The sequence below is a fragment of the Bubalus kerabau genome, chromosome 6 (genome assembly GCF_029407905.1).
Source record: "Bubalus kerabau isolate K-KA32 ecotype Philippines breed swamp buffalo chromosome 6, PCC_UOA_SB_1v2, whole genome shotgun sequence".
Taxonomy (NCBI): domain Eukaryota; kingdom Metazoa; phylum Chordata; class Mammalia; order Artiodactyla; family Bovidae; genus Bubalus; species Bubalus kerabau.
In genome coordinates this window covers 31,170,399-31,185,888 of record NC_073629.1, presented here as the reverse complement: position 1 = coordinate 31,185,888, position 15,490 = coordinate 31,170,399, and the positions used below count along the sequence as shown (strand labels likewise).

The 15,490-nt window shown below is 43.0% G+C and overlaps 1 protein-coding gene across 4 annotated transcripts in view; it reads left to right on the top strand.

The window, feature by feature from the left end:
- The first annotated feature begins 3,419 nt into the window (after positions 1–3,419).
- The window catches only part of LRIG2 (leucine rich repeats and immunoglobulin like domains 2), a 60,920-nt gene continuing 48,849 nt past the window's right edge, over positions 3,420–15,490 (top strand). For 2 of the 4 annotated variants that reach the window (XM_055584708.1, XM_055584706.1), the window contains exon 1: positions 3,420–3,879. In XM_055584708.1, the coding sequence (XP_055440683.1) occupies positions 3,641–3,879 (239 nt within the window). In that variant the 5' untranslated portion in view covers positions 3,420–3,640. The remainder of the gene's footprint in view (positions 3,880–15,490) is intronic. The other 2 variants (XM_055584709.1, XM_055584707.1) reach the window with 1 other exon arrangement.

Genomic DNA, 15,490 nt, shown 5'->3' with positions numbered 1-15,490 from the left:
TCTCTTTAAGAATTTTCCAGTTTGTTGTGATCCACACAGTGAAAGGCTTTGGCGTAGTCAATAAAGCAGAAGTAGTTGTTTTTCTGGAACTGTCTTGCTTTTTTCATGATCCAGTGGATATTGCCAATTTGATTTCTGGTTCCTCTGCCTACTCTAAATCCAGCTTGAACATCTGGAAGTTCACGGTTCATGTACTGTTGAAGCCTGGCTTGGAGAATTTTGAGCATTACTTTGCTAGCATGTGAAATGAGTGCAGTTGTGCAGTAGTTTGAACGTTCTTTGGCATTGCCTTTCTTTGGGATTGGAATGAAAACTGACCTTTTCTAGTCGTGTGGCCACTGCTGAGTTTTCCAAATTTTCTGGCATACTGAATGTAGCACTTTCACAGCATCATCTTTTAGGATTTGAAATAGCTCAACTGGAATTCCATCACCTCCACTAGCTTTGTACATAGTGATGCTTCCTAAGGCCCACTTGACTTCACATTCCAGGATGCTGGCTCTACGTGAGTGATCACACCATCGTGATTATCTGGGTCATGAAGATCTTTTTTGTATAGTTCTTCTGTGTATTCTTGCCACCTCTTCTTAATATCTTCTGCTTCTGTTAGGTCCATATCATTTCTGTCCTTTATTGTGCCCATCTTTGCATGAAAACTTCCCTTGGTATCTCTACTTTTCTTAAAGAGATCTCTAGTCTTTCCCATTCTATTGTTTTCCTCTATTTCTTCGCATTGATCACTGAGGAAACCTTTCTTATCTCTCCTTGCTATTCTTTGGAACTCTGCATTCATATATGGGTATATCTTTTTCTCCTTTGCCTTTTACTTCTTTTCTTTTCTCAGCTATTTGTAAGGCCTCCTCAGAGAACCATTTTGCCTTTTTGCATTTCTTTTTCTTGGGGATGATCTTGATCCCTGTCTCCTGTACAGTGTCACAAACCTCTGTCCATAGTTCTTTAGGCACTCTGTCTATCAGATCTAATCCCTTGAATCTGTTTGTCACTTCCATTGTAAGGGACTTGATTTAGGTCATACCTGAATGGTCTAGTGGATTTCCCTACTTTTTTCAATTAAGTCTGAATTTGGCAATAAGGAGTTCATGATCTGAGCCACAGTCAGCTCCTGGTCTTGTTTTTGCTGACTGTATAGAGCTTCTACATCTTTGGCTGTAAAGAATATAATCAATCTGATTTCAGTGTTGATCATCTGGTGATGCCCATGTGTAGAGTCTTCTCTTGTGTTGTTGGAAGAGGGTGTTTGCTATGACCAGTGCGTTCTCTTGACAAAAGTCTATTAGCCTTTGCTTTGTTTCATTGTGTACTCCAAGGCCAAATTTGCCTGTTACTCCAGATATTTCTTGACTTCCTACTTCTGCATTCCAGTCGCCTATAATGAAAAGGACATCTTTTTTAGGTGTTAGTTCTAGAAGGTCTTGTAGGTCTTCATAGAACCGTTTAGCTTCTTCAGCATTACTGGTCGGGGCATAGGCTTGGATTATTGTGATATTGAATGGTTTGCCTTGGAAACGAACACTGATCATTCTGTCGTTTTTAAGATTGCAACCATATTGCATTTTGGACTTTTATTGTCTATGATGGCTATTCCATTTCTTCTAAGGGATTCTTGCCCACAGTAGTAGATATAATGGTCCTCTGAGTTAAATTCACCCATTCCAGTCCCTTTTGGTTCTCTGATTCCTAAAATGCCAATGTTCATTCTTGCCATCTCCTGTTTGACCACTTCAAATTTGCCTTAATTAATGGACCTAACATTCCAGGTTCCTATGCAATATTGTTCTTCATAGCATTGGACTTTACTTCCATCACCAGTCACATCCACAATTGGGTGGTGTTGTTTTTTTGCTCAGTCTCTTCATTCTTTCTGGAGTTATTTCTCCACTGATCTCCCATAGCATATTGGGCATCTATCAACCTGGGGAGTTCATCTTTCACGGTCTTTTCTTTTTGCCTTTTCATGCTGTTGATGGGGTTCTCAAGGCAAGAATACTGAAATGGTTTGCCATTCCCTTCTCCAGTGGACTGCATTTTGTCAGAATTCTCCACTATGTCCTGTCCGTCTTGGGTGGCCCTACATGGCATGGCTCATAGTTTCATTGAGTTAGACAAGGTTGTGGTCCATGTGAACAGATTGGTTAGTTTTCTGTGATTGTGGTTTTCATTCTGTCTGCCCTCTGATGGATAAGGATAAGAGGCTTATGGAAGCTTCCTGATGGGATAGACTGATTGAGGGGGAAACTGGATTTTTTTCTGTTGGGCAGGGCCATGCTCAGTAAATCTTTAATCCAATTTTCTGTTCATGGGGCTATGTTCCCTCCCTGTTATTTGACCTGAGGCCAAACTATGGTGGAGATGAAGTTAATGGCAACCTCTTTCCAAAGGTCCCATGCAGCACTGCTACACTCAGTGCCCCCGACCCTGCAGCAGGCCAGCATGAACCCACGCCTCTGCTGAAGACTCCTGGACACTCATGGGCAAGTTTGGGTCAGTCTCTTGTGGGGTCGCTGCTCCTTTCTCCTGGGCTCTAGTGCACACAAGGTGCTGTTTGTGCCCTCCAAAGTGCCCAGTGCCCAGTCCTGTGTAAGCTCTGGTTGCTCTATGGTGGGGTTAATGGCGACCCCCTCCAAGAGGGCTTATGCCATGCCCAGATCTGCTGCACCCAGAGTTCCTGCCCCTGCAGCAGGCCACTGCTGACTGGTACCTTTGTAGGAGACACTCAGACACAGTTCTGGCTCAGTCTCTGTGGGTTCTCTGGGTCTTGGTGTACCCAAGGTTTGTTTGAGCCCTCTGAGTGTCTCTGGTGGGTTTGGGGTTTGATTCTAAATGCGATTTCGTCCCTCCTACCATCTTGCTGGGCTTCCCTGGTGGCTCAGAGGTTAAAGCGTCTGCCTGCAATGAAGGAGACCTGGGTTCGATCCCTGGGTCGGGAAGATCCCCTGGAGAAGGAAATGGCAACCCACTCCAGTATTCTTGCCTGGAGTATCCCATGGACGGAGGAGCCTGGTGGGCTGTCCAATGGTGGAGTCCAGTGGGCTGATGAAAGCTCCCGCACCCCCTTAGTGTTTTCCACTCGGGAGGCACCTCTTCTGCCATTCCCCTTACTTGATGCCCAGAGATGATTAAAGATCCTTTTCTAGTACCATAGCGGATACATTGCCAATCAGGACTTCGGACTTCAGCGCTTCTGCCCTCACTCCCTCCTAAGGAGCCACTGCGCCCTCCAGCGGAGAAACGGCAGTGGAACTCCAGGGGCCGCCCCCAAGCTCTGGACACCTTAAAGTCCTCCTTAAGAAGCTCGCTGTCTCCGACACCTCCCCTCGTGGAGTCCCGCCCCGACGCGCCTCGTCCTGTGGCACCGATTGGTTGGCTCCTGTGCGTGAACACGTTGCGTCGTGGGGCGGGGCGAAGCAGCGTTGACCACAGGGCCTGTGTTCTGTGTCCTCGGCCGCCGCCCCCGCTGCCGTGCTGTATCCGCCCCTCGCCTGCCTTTAGAGGGTACAGGCGACAGCCGTTTCTCTGGGTGGTCGCGCAGCCACCAGACGTCTCCGCCGAGCTGCTTTTTCTAGCTGGCTGCTGTTCTCTGCTGGGTCCAGGTCGGGGGGGGGGTGGGGAGTAGGGAAAAATGGCGCCGGCGCCCCAAGGCGTTCGGAAGGAGCCGCTGCTGGAGTGTGGGTCAGGATTGCTTTCCCGGCTGCTCTTCCTCGCTCAGGCAGTGGTGCTCCTGTTGCCAGCCGCCCGTGCAGGCCTTTGCCCCGTGCCATGTTCCTGCCGCATCCCGCTGCTGGACTGCAGTCGCAGGAAACTACCAGCGCCCAGCTGGAGGGCGCTGTCGACCTCGCTGCCCCCCGATGCCGTCAGCCTGTGAGTAGAGTTGCTGGGCGGGGACCAAAGGAAAGCAGGGGAGAGTGGGTGGGTGCTCCCCCTCCCAGAGGGGCAGGAGAGAGATGCCTGGCCGGAGGGTGCGGCCGGGAGCCCAAGTTCTGAAGGGAAATGCCATTGCGATGTTGTGAACTTTTCGGGAGGATGGTGGGAGCCTGAAATCCTGGTGTTAAGGTTCTGCAGACTTGTATGAAGACCACAGTTAAAATTCTCGGGATCAGGGAGTATGTGATTCCTGGGCTGGGAGGAGTTGGGGCGGGGATGCTGTTAAGGCCTCGCTGGTTCTGGGCACCGGCATTGGCTCTGAATGGTTGGGGCTCATCGGCCACTTTGGGCTGCATCATCCAATGCATCAGCTTGAATGATCCCCAGGTATGTGGTTTTATATCCTTATCATAAAGATTTGTCTACTCTTTTTTTTGGCTGCCGTTCACATTTTGGCAGGTTTTGTGCTGTTTTTGATATTTAACTGGGTTAAAACTTCATGTGTTACTACATCCAGTACTACCTTGAACAAGCATTTTTATAAATAGAATTTTTGTTCTACTTGAAGAGTCATTGTCTGCCGTCTATGGGGTCGCACAGAGTCGGACACGACTGAAGCGACTTTGCAGCAAGAGTCATTGTAAAGAAGACTTATCCCTTAAGAAAGCTGTGGTACATATACACAATGGAGTATTACTCAGCCATTAAAAAGAATACATTTGAATCAGTTCTAATGAGGTGGATGAAACTGGAGCCTATTATACAGAGTGAAGTAAGCCAGAAAGAAAAACACCAATACAGTATACTAACGCATATATATGGAATTTAGAAAGATGGTAACAATAACCCTGTGTACGAGACAGCAAAAGAGACACTGATGTATAGAACAGTCTTATGGACTCTGTGAGAGAGGGAGAGGGTGGGAAGATTTGGGAGAATGGCATTGAAACATGTAAAATATCATGTATGAAACGAGTTGCCAGTCCAGGTTCGATGCACGATACTGGATGCTTGGGGCTGGTGCACTGGGATGACCCAGAGGGATGGAATGGGGAGGGAGGAGGGTGGAGGGTTCAGGATGGGGAACACATGTATACCTGTGGCGGATTCATTTTGATATTTGGCAAAACTAATACAATTATGTAAAGTTTAAAAATAAAATTAAATTAAAAAAAAAAAAAAGAAGACTTATCCTTGACAGAATTAAGTGATGTGCATTTCCTTGTGGCAAATAACCTAAGAATCAGTACTCTTTGTTTATGTATAAGAAGCAGGTACAATGGTTGGATGAATTCTTCTGGGGACTCCATTGCTAAGTCCTCGTCTTGACAGGCCTGTGTTAGACAGTGGCACCTGGAGAGTTCATTAGTCTGAGTCAGCCTGATGGCATTAGGAACAACAGTAGGTATTAAATGCTGCAATTATGGAGCTTCTTAACCACTAACATACAGTTATTTTCCTGCCACTAACTGAACAATGTATTTATTAATTGACAGACTTCTAATAGAGTCATCTCTGAAAAAAGTCCTGTCACACACATGAAAAATAGCTGGAGGTGTGACTAAAAATAGCTCGAGGGGCTGTTGGATGTTTGACAGAAAACAACAAAATTCTGTAAACAATTATCTTTTAATTAAAAAATTAAAAAAGAAATGGAATACAAATAGAATGTCTCTCTTGGCAGTGGTTAAAGCATTTATACATTTGTAAATAGGTTATGTTAGGAAAGAAAGCTACCTTGTAAATTCCTTGAGGAAATTAATGTTAACAACCAAGTATTGTCATAGCATAGATCTGCAGTGTAATACGGTGTTTTCTGTTGTTTTATGATAGTGACAGCTTTAACTAATTCTGATTCTGTTGACACAGATAAAAGGTAAAAATTTATATCAATGTGCAGCATAGTCTGAATTAAACCTAGCATGCTGCTGCTGTAATGCAACAAGTACCTTTTCCTAAGAAATTCTTGAAACAGCTATCTGATTATGACAAACTAAATCTGGTGCAGGTTTAAAAACAACACAACTTCATTTAGCTGTAATTGAAATAAATGTGGCCTACTTTTCAAGCTCATCCATTGGTAGATAAACAATAATTAGAAATGGTTTCATGTCAGATACATTTATTTTGTGTTGAGGTTTGATTTTTGTGTAATGAAGACAAATTGCCCAAAGCCAAAAAAAATTCAAAAATTTTAAGTGTCCTCTAGTGAAACTGACATTTTCAGTTGAAGTGAGATGCCTTGGAGAGCAGTTCTCTTGAAGAAATGTAACTGGATGGAAGTCTTACATTAGCAAAAGAACTCTTAGGATATTAAAAGATGGGATTGTGCTGTTTTAAACTGAGAAATGTAACATTTTTTTAAAAAATCAGTTGCTTTCAGCTATGAAACCACCAGTGTACGTGGGTTTATGTATTTTTGAATCTTTAAAACACATGCAGTGCTTTAAGTTATTAATGATTCAAACTCAAATGCTCTAACTTGCAGTCATCAGAAAGTTGGTAGACAAAATTCATTAATCTTGGGTTCTAAAATATGTATCTGTCCCCAGTTACAGGCTTCCCAGGTGGCTTACTGGTAGAGAATCCACCTGCCAATGCAGGGGATGCAGGTTTGATCCCTGGGTTGGGAAGGACCACTCCAGTATTTTTGCTGCGAAAATCCCATGGACAGAGGACCTGGCGGGCTACAGTTCATAGATTCACAAAGAGTTGGACATGATTTACTGACTTAATATAAATGCCCCAGTTACTGACACAGAGTCCCTGAAACCCTTGTAATTTCCAAAGTGATAGGAGAACTAGGAGCGCCTTTCATTTTTGTGTTTGGCCTTTGACCCTGATTCCTGACACAGAACTCATACATCTCTTAGAATTTTCTGGATGATAGGAATGTCTTTTGACCAAATGAAGTGACTTTTAGTTGGCTTCAGGATGGGGGCTGGTCACCAGAAAGACTAAGCCGTGATTAGAAGCTTGGAACTTTCAGCCCCATCTCCCCTCCCCATCCTCCTGAAAGAGGAGAGGGGCTAGAGATTGAGGTGGTATTTGATCATGCCTGTGTGATGAAGCCTTCATAGAAGTCCTAAAGTATGGCGTTCAGAGAGCTGCCAAGTTGGTGAACACATCCACGGGGCGGTATGCTGTGAGGGTGGTGCATCCCAGCTCCATGGAGACAGAAGCTCCTGCACTGGACCCTTCTGGATCTCACCCACTGTATGTCTCATCTGGCTCTTCATCTGTGTCCTTTATCGTATTTTTTATTACATAGTAAACCGGTAAATGTAAGTAAGTGTTTGCCTGAGTTCTGTGAGCTGCTTTAGCAGGTGGTTGAATCTAAGGAGGTGGGTCTTGGGAACCTCCAATTTATACCAGGTTGACGGAAGTTGCAGGCAACGTGGGGACTTGTGATTGGTGTCTGAAGTGGGAGGCCGTCTTGTGGGACTGAGCCCTTAAGCAGTGAGGTCTGCAGTAATGCTAGTTAGTGTCAGAATTGAATTGAATTGCAGAATATCCAGCTGGTGAAGGAGAATTGGTTGGTGTTGGGGGGAAAAAGCGCACATCTGGTGTCAGTGTGTGTGTATGTGTGAGTAAAGGAAAAAACCAGTGACAAAAATTTTTTGCTTGACCAAACTTTAGTCAGGCTCCTGAACCTTATCCCAGACCATTTCTGCACATTCTTGTAAAATGTAGTTTTAGCAGCATCTCTACTGAGTCAGTGTAGTGGGAATCCCCCATTCTCAGTGTCTCATCAGATTCCTCCACCTATACCACCCCCCAGGTGATATTTGATTACCCTGGCCTGTCTTCAGCACGAATCCTGTTGGGTCTGTTTAGTTAAAAACCCCCTTACCTTGATGTTTACTCTTAGTAATTTTCCATTCACCAACCCTACTTTGCTCCTTAGCCGTGAGTTTCCTCTTATTCATGGAGTATTCAGAGTTAAGCCCAGTCTCTTTTCCCCAACTTCAAAACTTCTTTGCAGTGGTTCCTATGTGGAGAAAGCATCCCCAAAAGTCTTCCTTACCATGCTTTAACAAGTATCATTGAATATTTTTTTCCTTTTAACAGTTTGTGGTGCCACAATTCGGGATAGGATCAGATTCATCATTGGACCCCCGGACCTCTCACCCAGGACCCTAAGTACATACCTTTGAAGTCTTTATCTTCACTCCTGACTGATTGATCGGGGATCCATTGGTGAGTCCGACTCCTGAACCATTGCACTGGACAAACATCTGTGGAAGCTGGTAAGGACAGATTTAGATTTTTAAGAGTCTGAGTACAGTTGACCTTGAACAACATGGATTTGAACTGTAAATAAATACTCCAGTACTACACAGTCCATGGTTGGTTGAATCCACAGATGCAGAACCTTGAATACAGAGAAACCTTATCTTTGGAAGGCAATTACAAGTTACCTGTGGATTTTTAACTTTGCAGATGGTCGGTACCCCTAACCTTCATCTTGTTCAGAGGTCAACTGTATGCTCCAGAAAATGGGATAGAGTCCTAGATAAACACAGGCTGGGTTAGAGTCCCAGATTCTGTGTTTGTAAGAAAGCTCAGTTAGAGTCCTAGGCTTCTTTGTTTGAACCGTACTTACTGGCCTGGAAATCTCTTCTTCCTGGCTCTGTTTTTCCTGAGTGGGGATTATTCCTTGACTCCTTACACTGGAAATCTTTCTTCCTGGCTGTCTGTGAGGCCTCTCTCTCTCTTGGGTCCTACTACTTCCATGAGAACTCATCAGATGGCCCAAACCCCCTTCTTGAATCCCTGCTGACTCTGTCTACGTCCATTCTTGTTGTCATGCTTTTATTGAGGATAATGTGGAGTTTCACTGACTTCTTTGGGAAACTGGAGATCTTTCTACACTGACTCCTCTAAGCCCTCTCCTTTCTCTTTGCTTCTACTCCTCCTTTGCTCTCTCACCGACTTCAGTCTTTCTTCCAATTCCCTTGAATCCTATGATACATGTGTGCGTGCTAAGTCCCTTCAGTTGTGTCCGACTCTTTGCAACCCCAGAGACTGTAGCCCGCCAGGCTCCTCTGTCCTTGGGGTTCTCCAGACAAGAATACTAGAGTGGATTGCCATTCCCTTCTCCAGAGGCTCTTCCTCACCCAGAGATTGAACCCATGTCATGTGTCTTACATCTCCTGCATTGGCAGGCAGGGTCTTTACCAGTAGCGCCACCTGGGATATGTCTCCCTCAAAATCCCTTCATCCTTCATCCGTATGTCCACCCTGCCAAACCTTTTTCCACCTCCATCTTTATAGTCACTGGAACCACTGGAGACTATAAAGAAACTTAGGGATCCCCAAAAACAACTGAAAAAGAAAAAGGCTAATTGGAAATACTCTGGATGTTTTCACCAGTTGAATGGGCTTTGGAGACATCCATATAAGTCTCTTGATATCTCCTCAGTCAACACCTAAAAAATTTGGTCCATAGTCTCCATATGATTACGTATTAGGGCAAGGGAAGGTGGTCTGTACAAAATCGGTAAACAGATAACCTTAACTTGTCCCATTTGCCATAAACACAACTCACATAAAAATACAGTGAAAATGCCAGAGATTATTATTTTATGTAAACCAGTGAGTTTATATTTCTGTGTTTACTAACTTATGACTAAAATTTTCCATTGAAAACTGACATCTCTTAGAATCTGTGTGTATGTTTATATAGGTCTGTATATATGTTGTAGATACGTGAATTTTTCTATTTCTAGATGATATTACCAAATTAATTTATAAAATCCAGGTCTGTTCAAATTGGCTTAGAGATAAATGAGCGATTACATGAGTATTCCTGATGCAAAACCAGAATCCCAAAGTTTTATTGGATTATTGATCCGCTCCTTTTAAGATCTGCTCAGTAGTTGCGGTGCGTGGGCTTAGTTGCCCAGTGGCATGGGGGATCTTCCTGGACCAGGGATAGAATGCTTGTCCCCTGCAAGTGGATTCCTAACCATTGGCGCACCAGGGAGGTCCTTCCTGTGCCTTTGCCTTCTAAGTAATCTTTCTAGGAAACAAAGATTTTGTATCTTATCAAAATAATTTCCTGTATTTCATGTTGTCTTTTTCAGGTCTTTGATTACTTTAAAAAATTGAGTTGTCTCTTATTAGAAGAGCTATTTTTTTTTTTTTAAGGAACTGTGAGCCTTTGAAATCTTTTTCCACTTTGTTTAAATGGATAACTACGTATTGTTTCACAATGACCTGTGATCTTAGTCAGATTTTTTAAACTTTTTGATATTTTTAACGTCACAAAATCAAATTCTTAATGGGATCTGTTTGATTTCATACTAACTTTGAGACTTTCCAGAGGGTCCCTGGAAAATCTCAAAGGATATGTCTCTCACCTTGTAAAAGGATCAGATCAGATCAGTCGCTCAGTCGTGTCCAACTCTTTGCGACCCCAGGAATCGCAGCACGCCAGGCCTCCCTGTCCATCACCAACTCCCAGAGTTCACTCAGACTCACGTCCATCGAGTCAGTGATGTAAAAGGATACGTTAAACTAATTAGGTTTATTTGATATTTTAAATTACATGAGAAGCATAGTGAATAAATGAGGACAAACCTTAGGTTATACATGTATGGGTATAAGTTACTAATATAGGTGTTTCAGAAAAGTTACGAAGTTCATAGAGATATGAAATAGCCTTGTTGTCTGGTTATTAGGTTGAAGTATTGTATGCCACAGAGGTAGATAATTTTCCTTATCAAATGAACTCTCATCAGAACTTTAATCATAGCCATTTTAAGTCTTTTTTCATTCACGAACAAGTTGTTGTTTTACTCTCCTTCTCTGAAAGTATAAACAGTCAGCCACAGGCAAGACTGCTCCATGATGGCATCAGGAAGGCCATGCCACAAGACTGAGAATTTCCAGAAGTAGTGAAGCTGATGAATTGATAAAACTGTAAACCCAAGATCAAGTAGAATAAGAATTAATTACATCAGACTGATAAACTAATGAGAATGGTTATAATTTTTTATCACTCTTTATTTGAAGCAATGCTGGTTCTTTAATGTTTTTTCCTTCAAATTTAAATAACCTTTTTCTTTTCTGTTGTGTTATGTATAGCTTACAACAGTAATACCTTTGTGAACAAAGAAGAAACAGTTACTTTTTCTCCCTACCTGGTTCCTCCAGAATTCAGAAACTTTTAGCTAGTACTCTTATTCATGACAGTGTAGTAATTTGAATAAGTTCAATAATATGCTCTTGTAACAGGATTGAACTTGAAAATGATTGATATATTACCATGGCTTTGGTTGAAATGTTATATTTAAGAGTGAACTGTGTATGGAATCTGGTTTAAGCTACCAAGGTTGAGGTCATGGACCAGTGTTCTTGGGAAAACTGGCCTGGTATCTGGGTGATAAGGTTCCCAACCCCATAAATGAGTAAGGAAAGTTGCTTCTGGGCTGGCTCAGGACCCGTAGGATATCTTGGGGACCCCAAGAAAAGCAAAATTCTCCTGAATCTTTAGGAGTGGGAGATAAAATCTGGTGGCTGCTTCGTGAGCTGTCTTCTAGCCTTGAGAGGCTTTTAAAAGCCTAATCTGAGTTTTCTTTCATCAAGTTTCTTATATGGCCTACTTATTTGGTCAGTCACTATTCCTGCTGCACTTATGTAAATAATCAGGACAAATCTAATGAGATCAGAATTTGTAAGCAAGAGTTAAAAGGTTGACTGTAGAGAGAAAGTTTTGTTTCAGTATAAAACTGTAGTGCAGTCTTGTGAATTCTGTCTTGCTCATTGGCCAGTCCTTACCACATTCTCAATTCTAGTTTCCTCTGCTATCTGGCTATGACGCTGCAAACTGATGTTTCCAGTTTTTCTCCCACCCTCCTGACGTGGCATCCCTGAGAACTAAAATTGCCGTTTTCCTGAAATTGTGCAAGATGAAGCTGGATGACTTGGTATAAACTTGAAAAAAAAGACCACGACACCTTGCATATGGGCAGCCTCTGTGCCTGCTGAATACTTAGTGCCATCACCACAGACATTCAAACTGCAAACCAGGAAACTTCAGCTGACCACTGCCATCCTCACTCTACCATTAAAAGATGCTTCAAGCTCAAAATCTAAGAATCCCAACTGGCTGCGTCTGGGTTGAGAAACTGGGTCTCTAGCTATTAATTTTGGTTTCTCTTTTATTTTCATAGAAACTTGCCATTATTAAATGCTTGACTGCTGACACCATTGAGCAAATATCCACTAAAACCAAGTCTCCACAGAAGGTTTACCCTGGTCCTTAATGAGCAAAAGACCACTGAATGAGAAAACAGACTTATGTTTCTCCTTTCTTTGAACAGAAAGGGGCCTGACAAAGATTCTTTGACTAAATTTTAATTGGACTCCTGAACCACCTTCTACTAGGCTCATCTGTATACTTCCCTTGTAAAATGCAGTTTTAGCAAGAATCCTGCTAAGTCAGTTTAGCAATAAACCCCTGATATCTGATCACCCTTGACCTATGATCTGGTTTCTCATCTTCTGCCACCTCTCAGGTGATGTCTGATCACCATGGATTGTCTTCAGCAAGAATCCACTTAGGTCTATTTAGCCAGAACCCCCCTTACCCTTGTTTCCAGTTTTCCATCCATTGACCTTGTCTGTCCACCCTGCTTCATAGCTATGAATTTGTATTAGCCCATGTAGTATTTGGAGTTGAGCTCAATTTCTTCCCCCACTGCAGAATTTCATCATTTTAGTCCCTGTACTCATAAAGATAACCTGCATCACCTTGAATAAAGTCTTTCTTACCAGGTTTTAACAAGTGTCATTGATTATTTTTTCTTTTAGCACAGGGAGTTTTTCCTGGACATTTGGTATCACAGGAGTGAGACTTGCTAGAATGGACCTGGCTCATGGAAACATGGTTTGGGAAGAGAAAGGATAAAAGGCAGGGGATGCAGAACCTTTGATTCCTGGGAGAGCATGTGGTCACCCATGGTATGGAGCAGCAGCTTTGCTGCTCTCAGTTACTAAAGGTGAAAGTTACCAATGGAATTTAGAGATGAATCCAATTCCCAGCATGTTGGTCCACTGGATGCATAAGGACATGGAATATAACAAGAAGGTGAAATGTTTAATCTCTTGGTTGTTGTGATAACCAAATTATAATAGTTGACATTGAAATAATGTAATATAATGCTTCTGCTGCTGCTAAGTCACTTCAGTTGTGTCCGACTCTGTGCGACCCCATAGACAGCAGCCTACAAGGCTCCTCCGTCCCTGGGATTCTCCAGGCAAGAACACTGGAGTGGGTTGCCATTTCCTTCTCCAGTGCAGGAAAGGGAAGTCATTCAGTCATGTCCGACTCTTCGAGACCCCATGGACTGCAGCCTACCAGGCTCCTCCATCCATGGGATTTTCCAGGCAAGAGTACTGGAGTGGGTCTCCATTGCCTTCTCCTTGTAATATTATGAGTAAGAGCTAAAATTGAAATTAAAAGCGAGTCCTGAGTCAGACCTTGATATTGGACCAAGGTCAGATTTCACTAAGTCAGAGCTTTGGTCATTGGCCCAAAGCTGCCCACCAAGGAAAAAATTATGCAAGGACAGCAGAAAGTACCTCTTAGACCTCTGGTCACCAAGAATGTAGCCAGGGTGGGAGGAGAGGAAAACAAAGAAGCTACTGAAATCAGGGAGTATAGTGTGAAGAAGACATTTGCTTTTGTGGATCAGTAATACCAGCTTACTGAAGACCAAGGCATACCCTGAAGAACCTTTATTAAAATGGATTGTGGAGTAATTATGAGCAGTACCTGGTTTTAGATGCTACAATGGGGAAAAGCATGTTTGAGTTGATGAAGGACCCACAGCTTACCCTGAAACAACCACTGATGGCCATATGTGATTCAGACACAAAGCAGCTTATTCCTGAGGGAACAGCCAGCCGAATGGATTGGACAGAAGCCACTGTAAGGTCTCTTTATGCCTGAAAAAGAGGACTGTCCACCTCCTCCAATAAATATTAAGTGAAAACAAACAGTGTGTTTCGTATATAAGCCATGTGGGTTTATCTTTCCGATAATTGAGATAGTCAGCTGCTGAATAGTTAGCCAGTCCATGGTAAATGCTGTGGTTGAGGGGGAACTCTTATATGGGCACCCCATATAACCTTACTGATGCAAAGCCAAGGGACAGATGGGGAAGCCTTTTGCATTTGCTGCTTCAGCTTGCCCTTTGAATCTTATGTAAGTAAGTAAGTGTTAGTTGCCCAGTCATGCCTGACTCTTTGCGACCCCATGGACTGCAGCCCACCAGGCTCCTCTGTCCATGAGATTTTCCAGGCAATGATACTGGAGTGGGTTGCCATTTCCTTCTTCAGGGGATCTTCCCAACCCAGGGATTGAACCCAGGTCTCCTGCACTGCAGGCAGATTCTTTACCGACTGAGCTACAAGGGATTTTACATAGATGCCAATAGAAACATTAGGTTAGTAGTAATGAGGAAAGGCAAAGGAGAGAGTCAAGGAACTGATCTTAGCAAGGTGAACATTTTTTAACAGGTTTTAGAAATGTGGGGAATAAAGCAAATATTTTTAGCAAAACGAAACCGGGAACAATCATGGGATCCAACCTATGGAAAGCAGAATAGAGAATGGAAGGCTTTAAGATGACTTTCAAGAAATGGGATGAATAAAATGGACTTTAATGGGGTTGAAACAAAGGCTTTAATACTGCACTATCCAAGGCTGGGCAGGCTGAAGGGACCTCTTCCTGATCCCCAAAGAGTAAAGGGCCTTGAATCTGCTCTGTTTAATAGTTTGAAGAAGTCTAAAAGTCCAAAGACTGAGAGTGCAGTGAAGAACATGACCAGCAAATGCTTGAGTCATTGGTTAGGCAGATTAAATGGGATAAAAACTGACCCAAAGGGGGACTTCTCAGGCAGTCCAGTGGTTGGGATGCCACACTTCCCACTTCCACTGCAGGGAGTGTAGGTTTGAACCCTGGTCGGGGAACTAGTATCCCGCATGCCTTGTGGCATGGATGAAAAAAACTGACAAAGAGGACCAGGGTCCCTTGGCTCAGCCTATGGTGGGAGTACCCTGAAACCTTTTGCAGTAGAGTGGATAATGGTTAGAAGGCAGAGAATTTCCCAGGATTTTTTGATAGGAGAGCATCTTGCCCTCTGGTACCAAAACCATTTGTGAAACCTGACGCAGCTGAGAACATAAAAACATAAGAGTTGATAAGTAGGAATGTTTAAACAGGCTTTATGTAAAAAAGCTGTATCTTCTTTATCTGAATATTTTATGGGAATGGGTGTTACATCTGGGGATTGCTTCTCTTACTTAGTATTGTAAAATGAAAACCTGTTAATATCAGCCCTAGTGGAGACTACAGTTAAGAATGTAAGGTTAAAGTTTGTAGGAGAATGATATGTTTGATCAGACTTTTTACCTGATTATATAATGAGGATGGACATTGTATCTGATCAGGGAATGTTTCCTCTATCACATAGTATCATAAAACAGAAGGCATGTAAATCTACCCTTCGAGCAATATTAATTGGACTTGCTAAGTGGGAGCCAATGAGATGGACCAGGCCCACACATCATAGGGTAGAAGCTGGAGTGTTGGTAT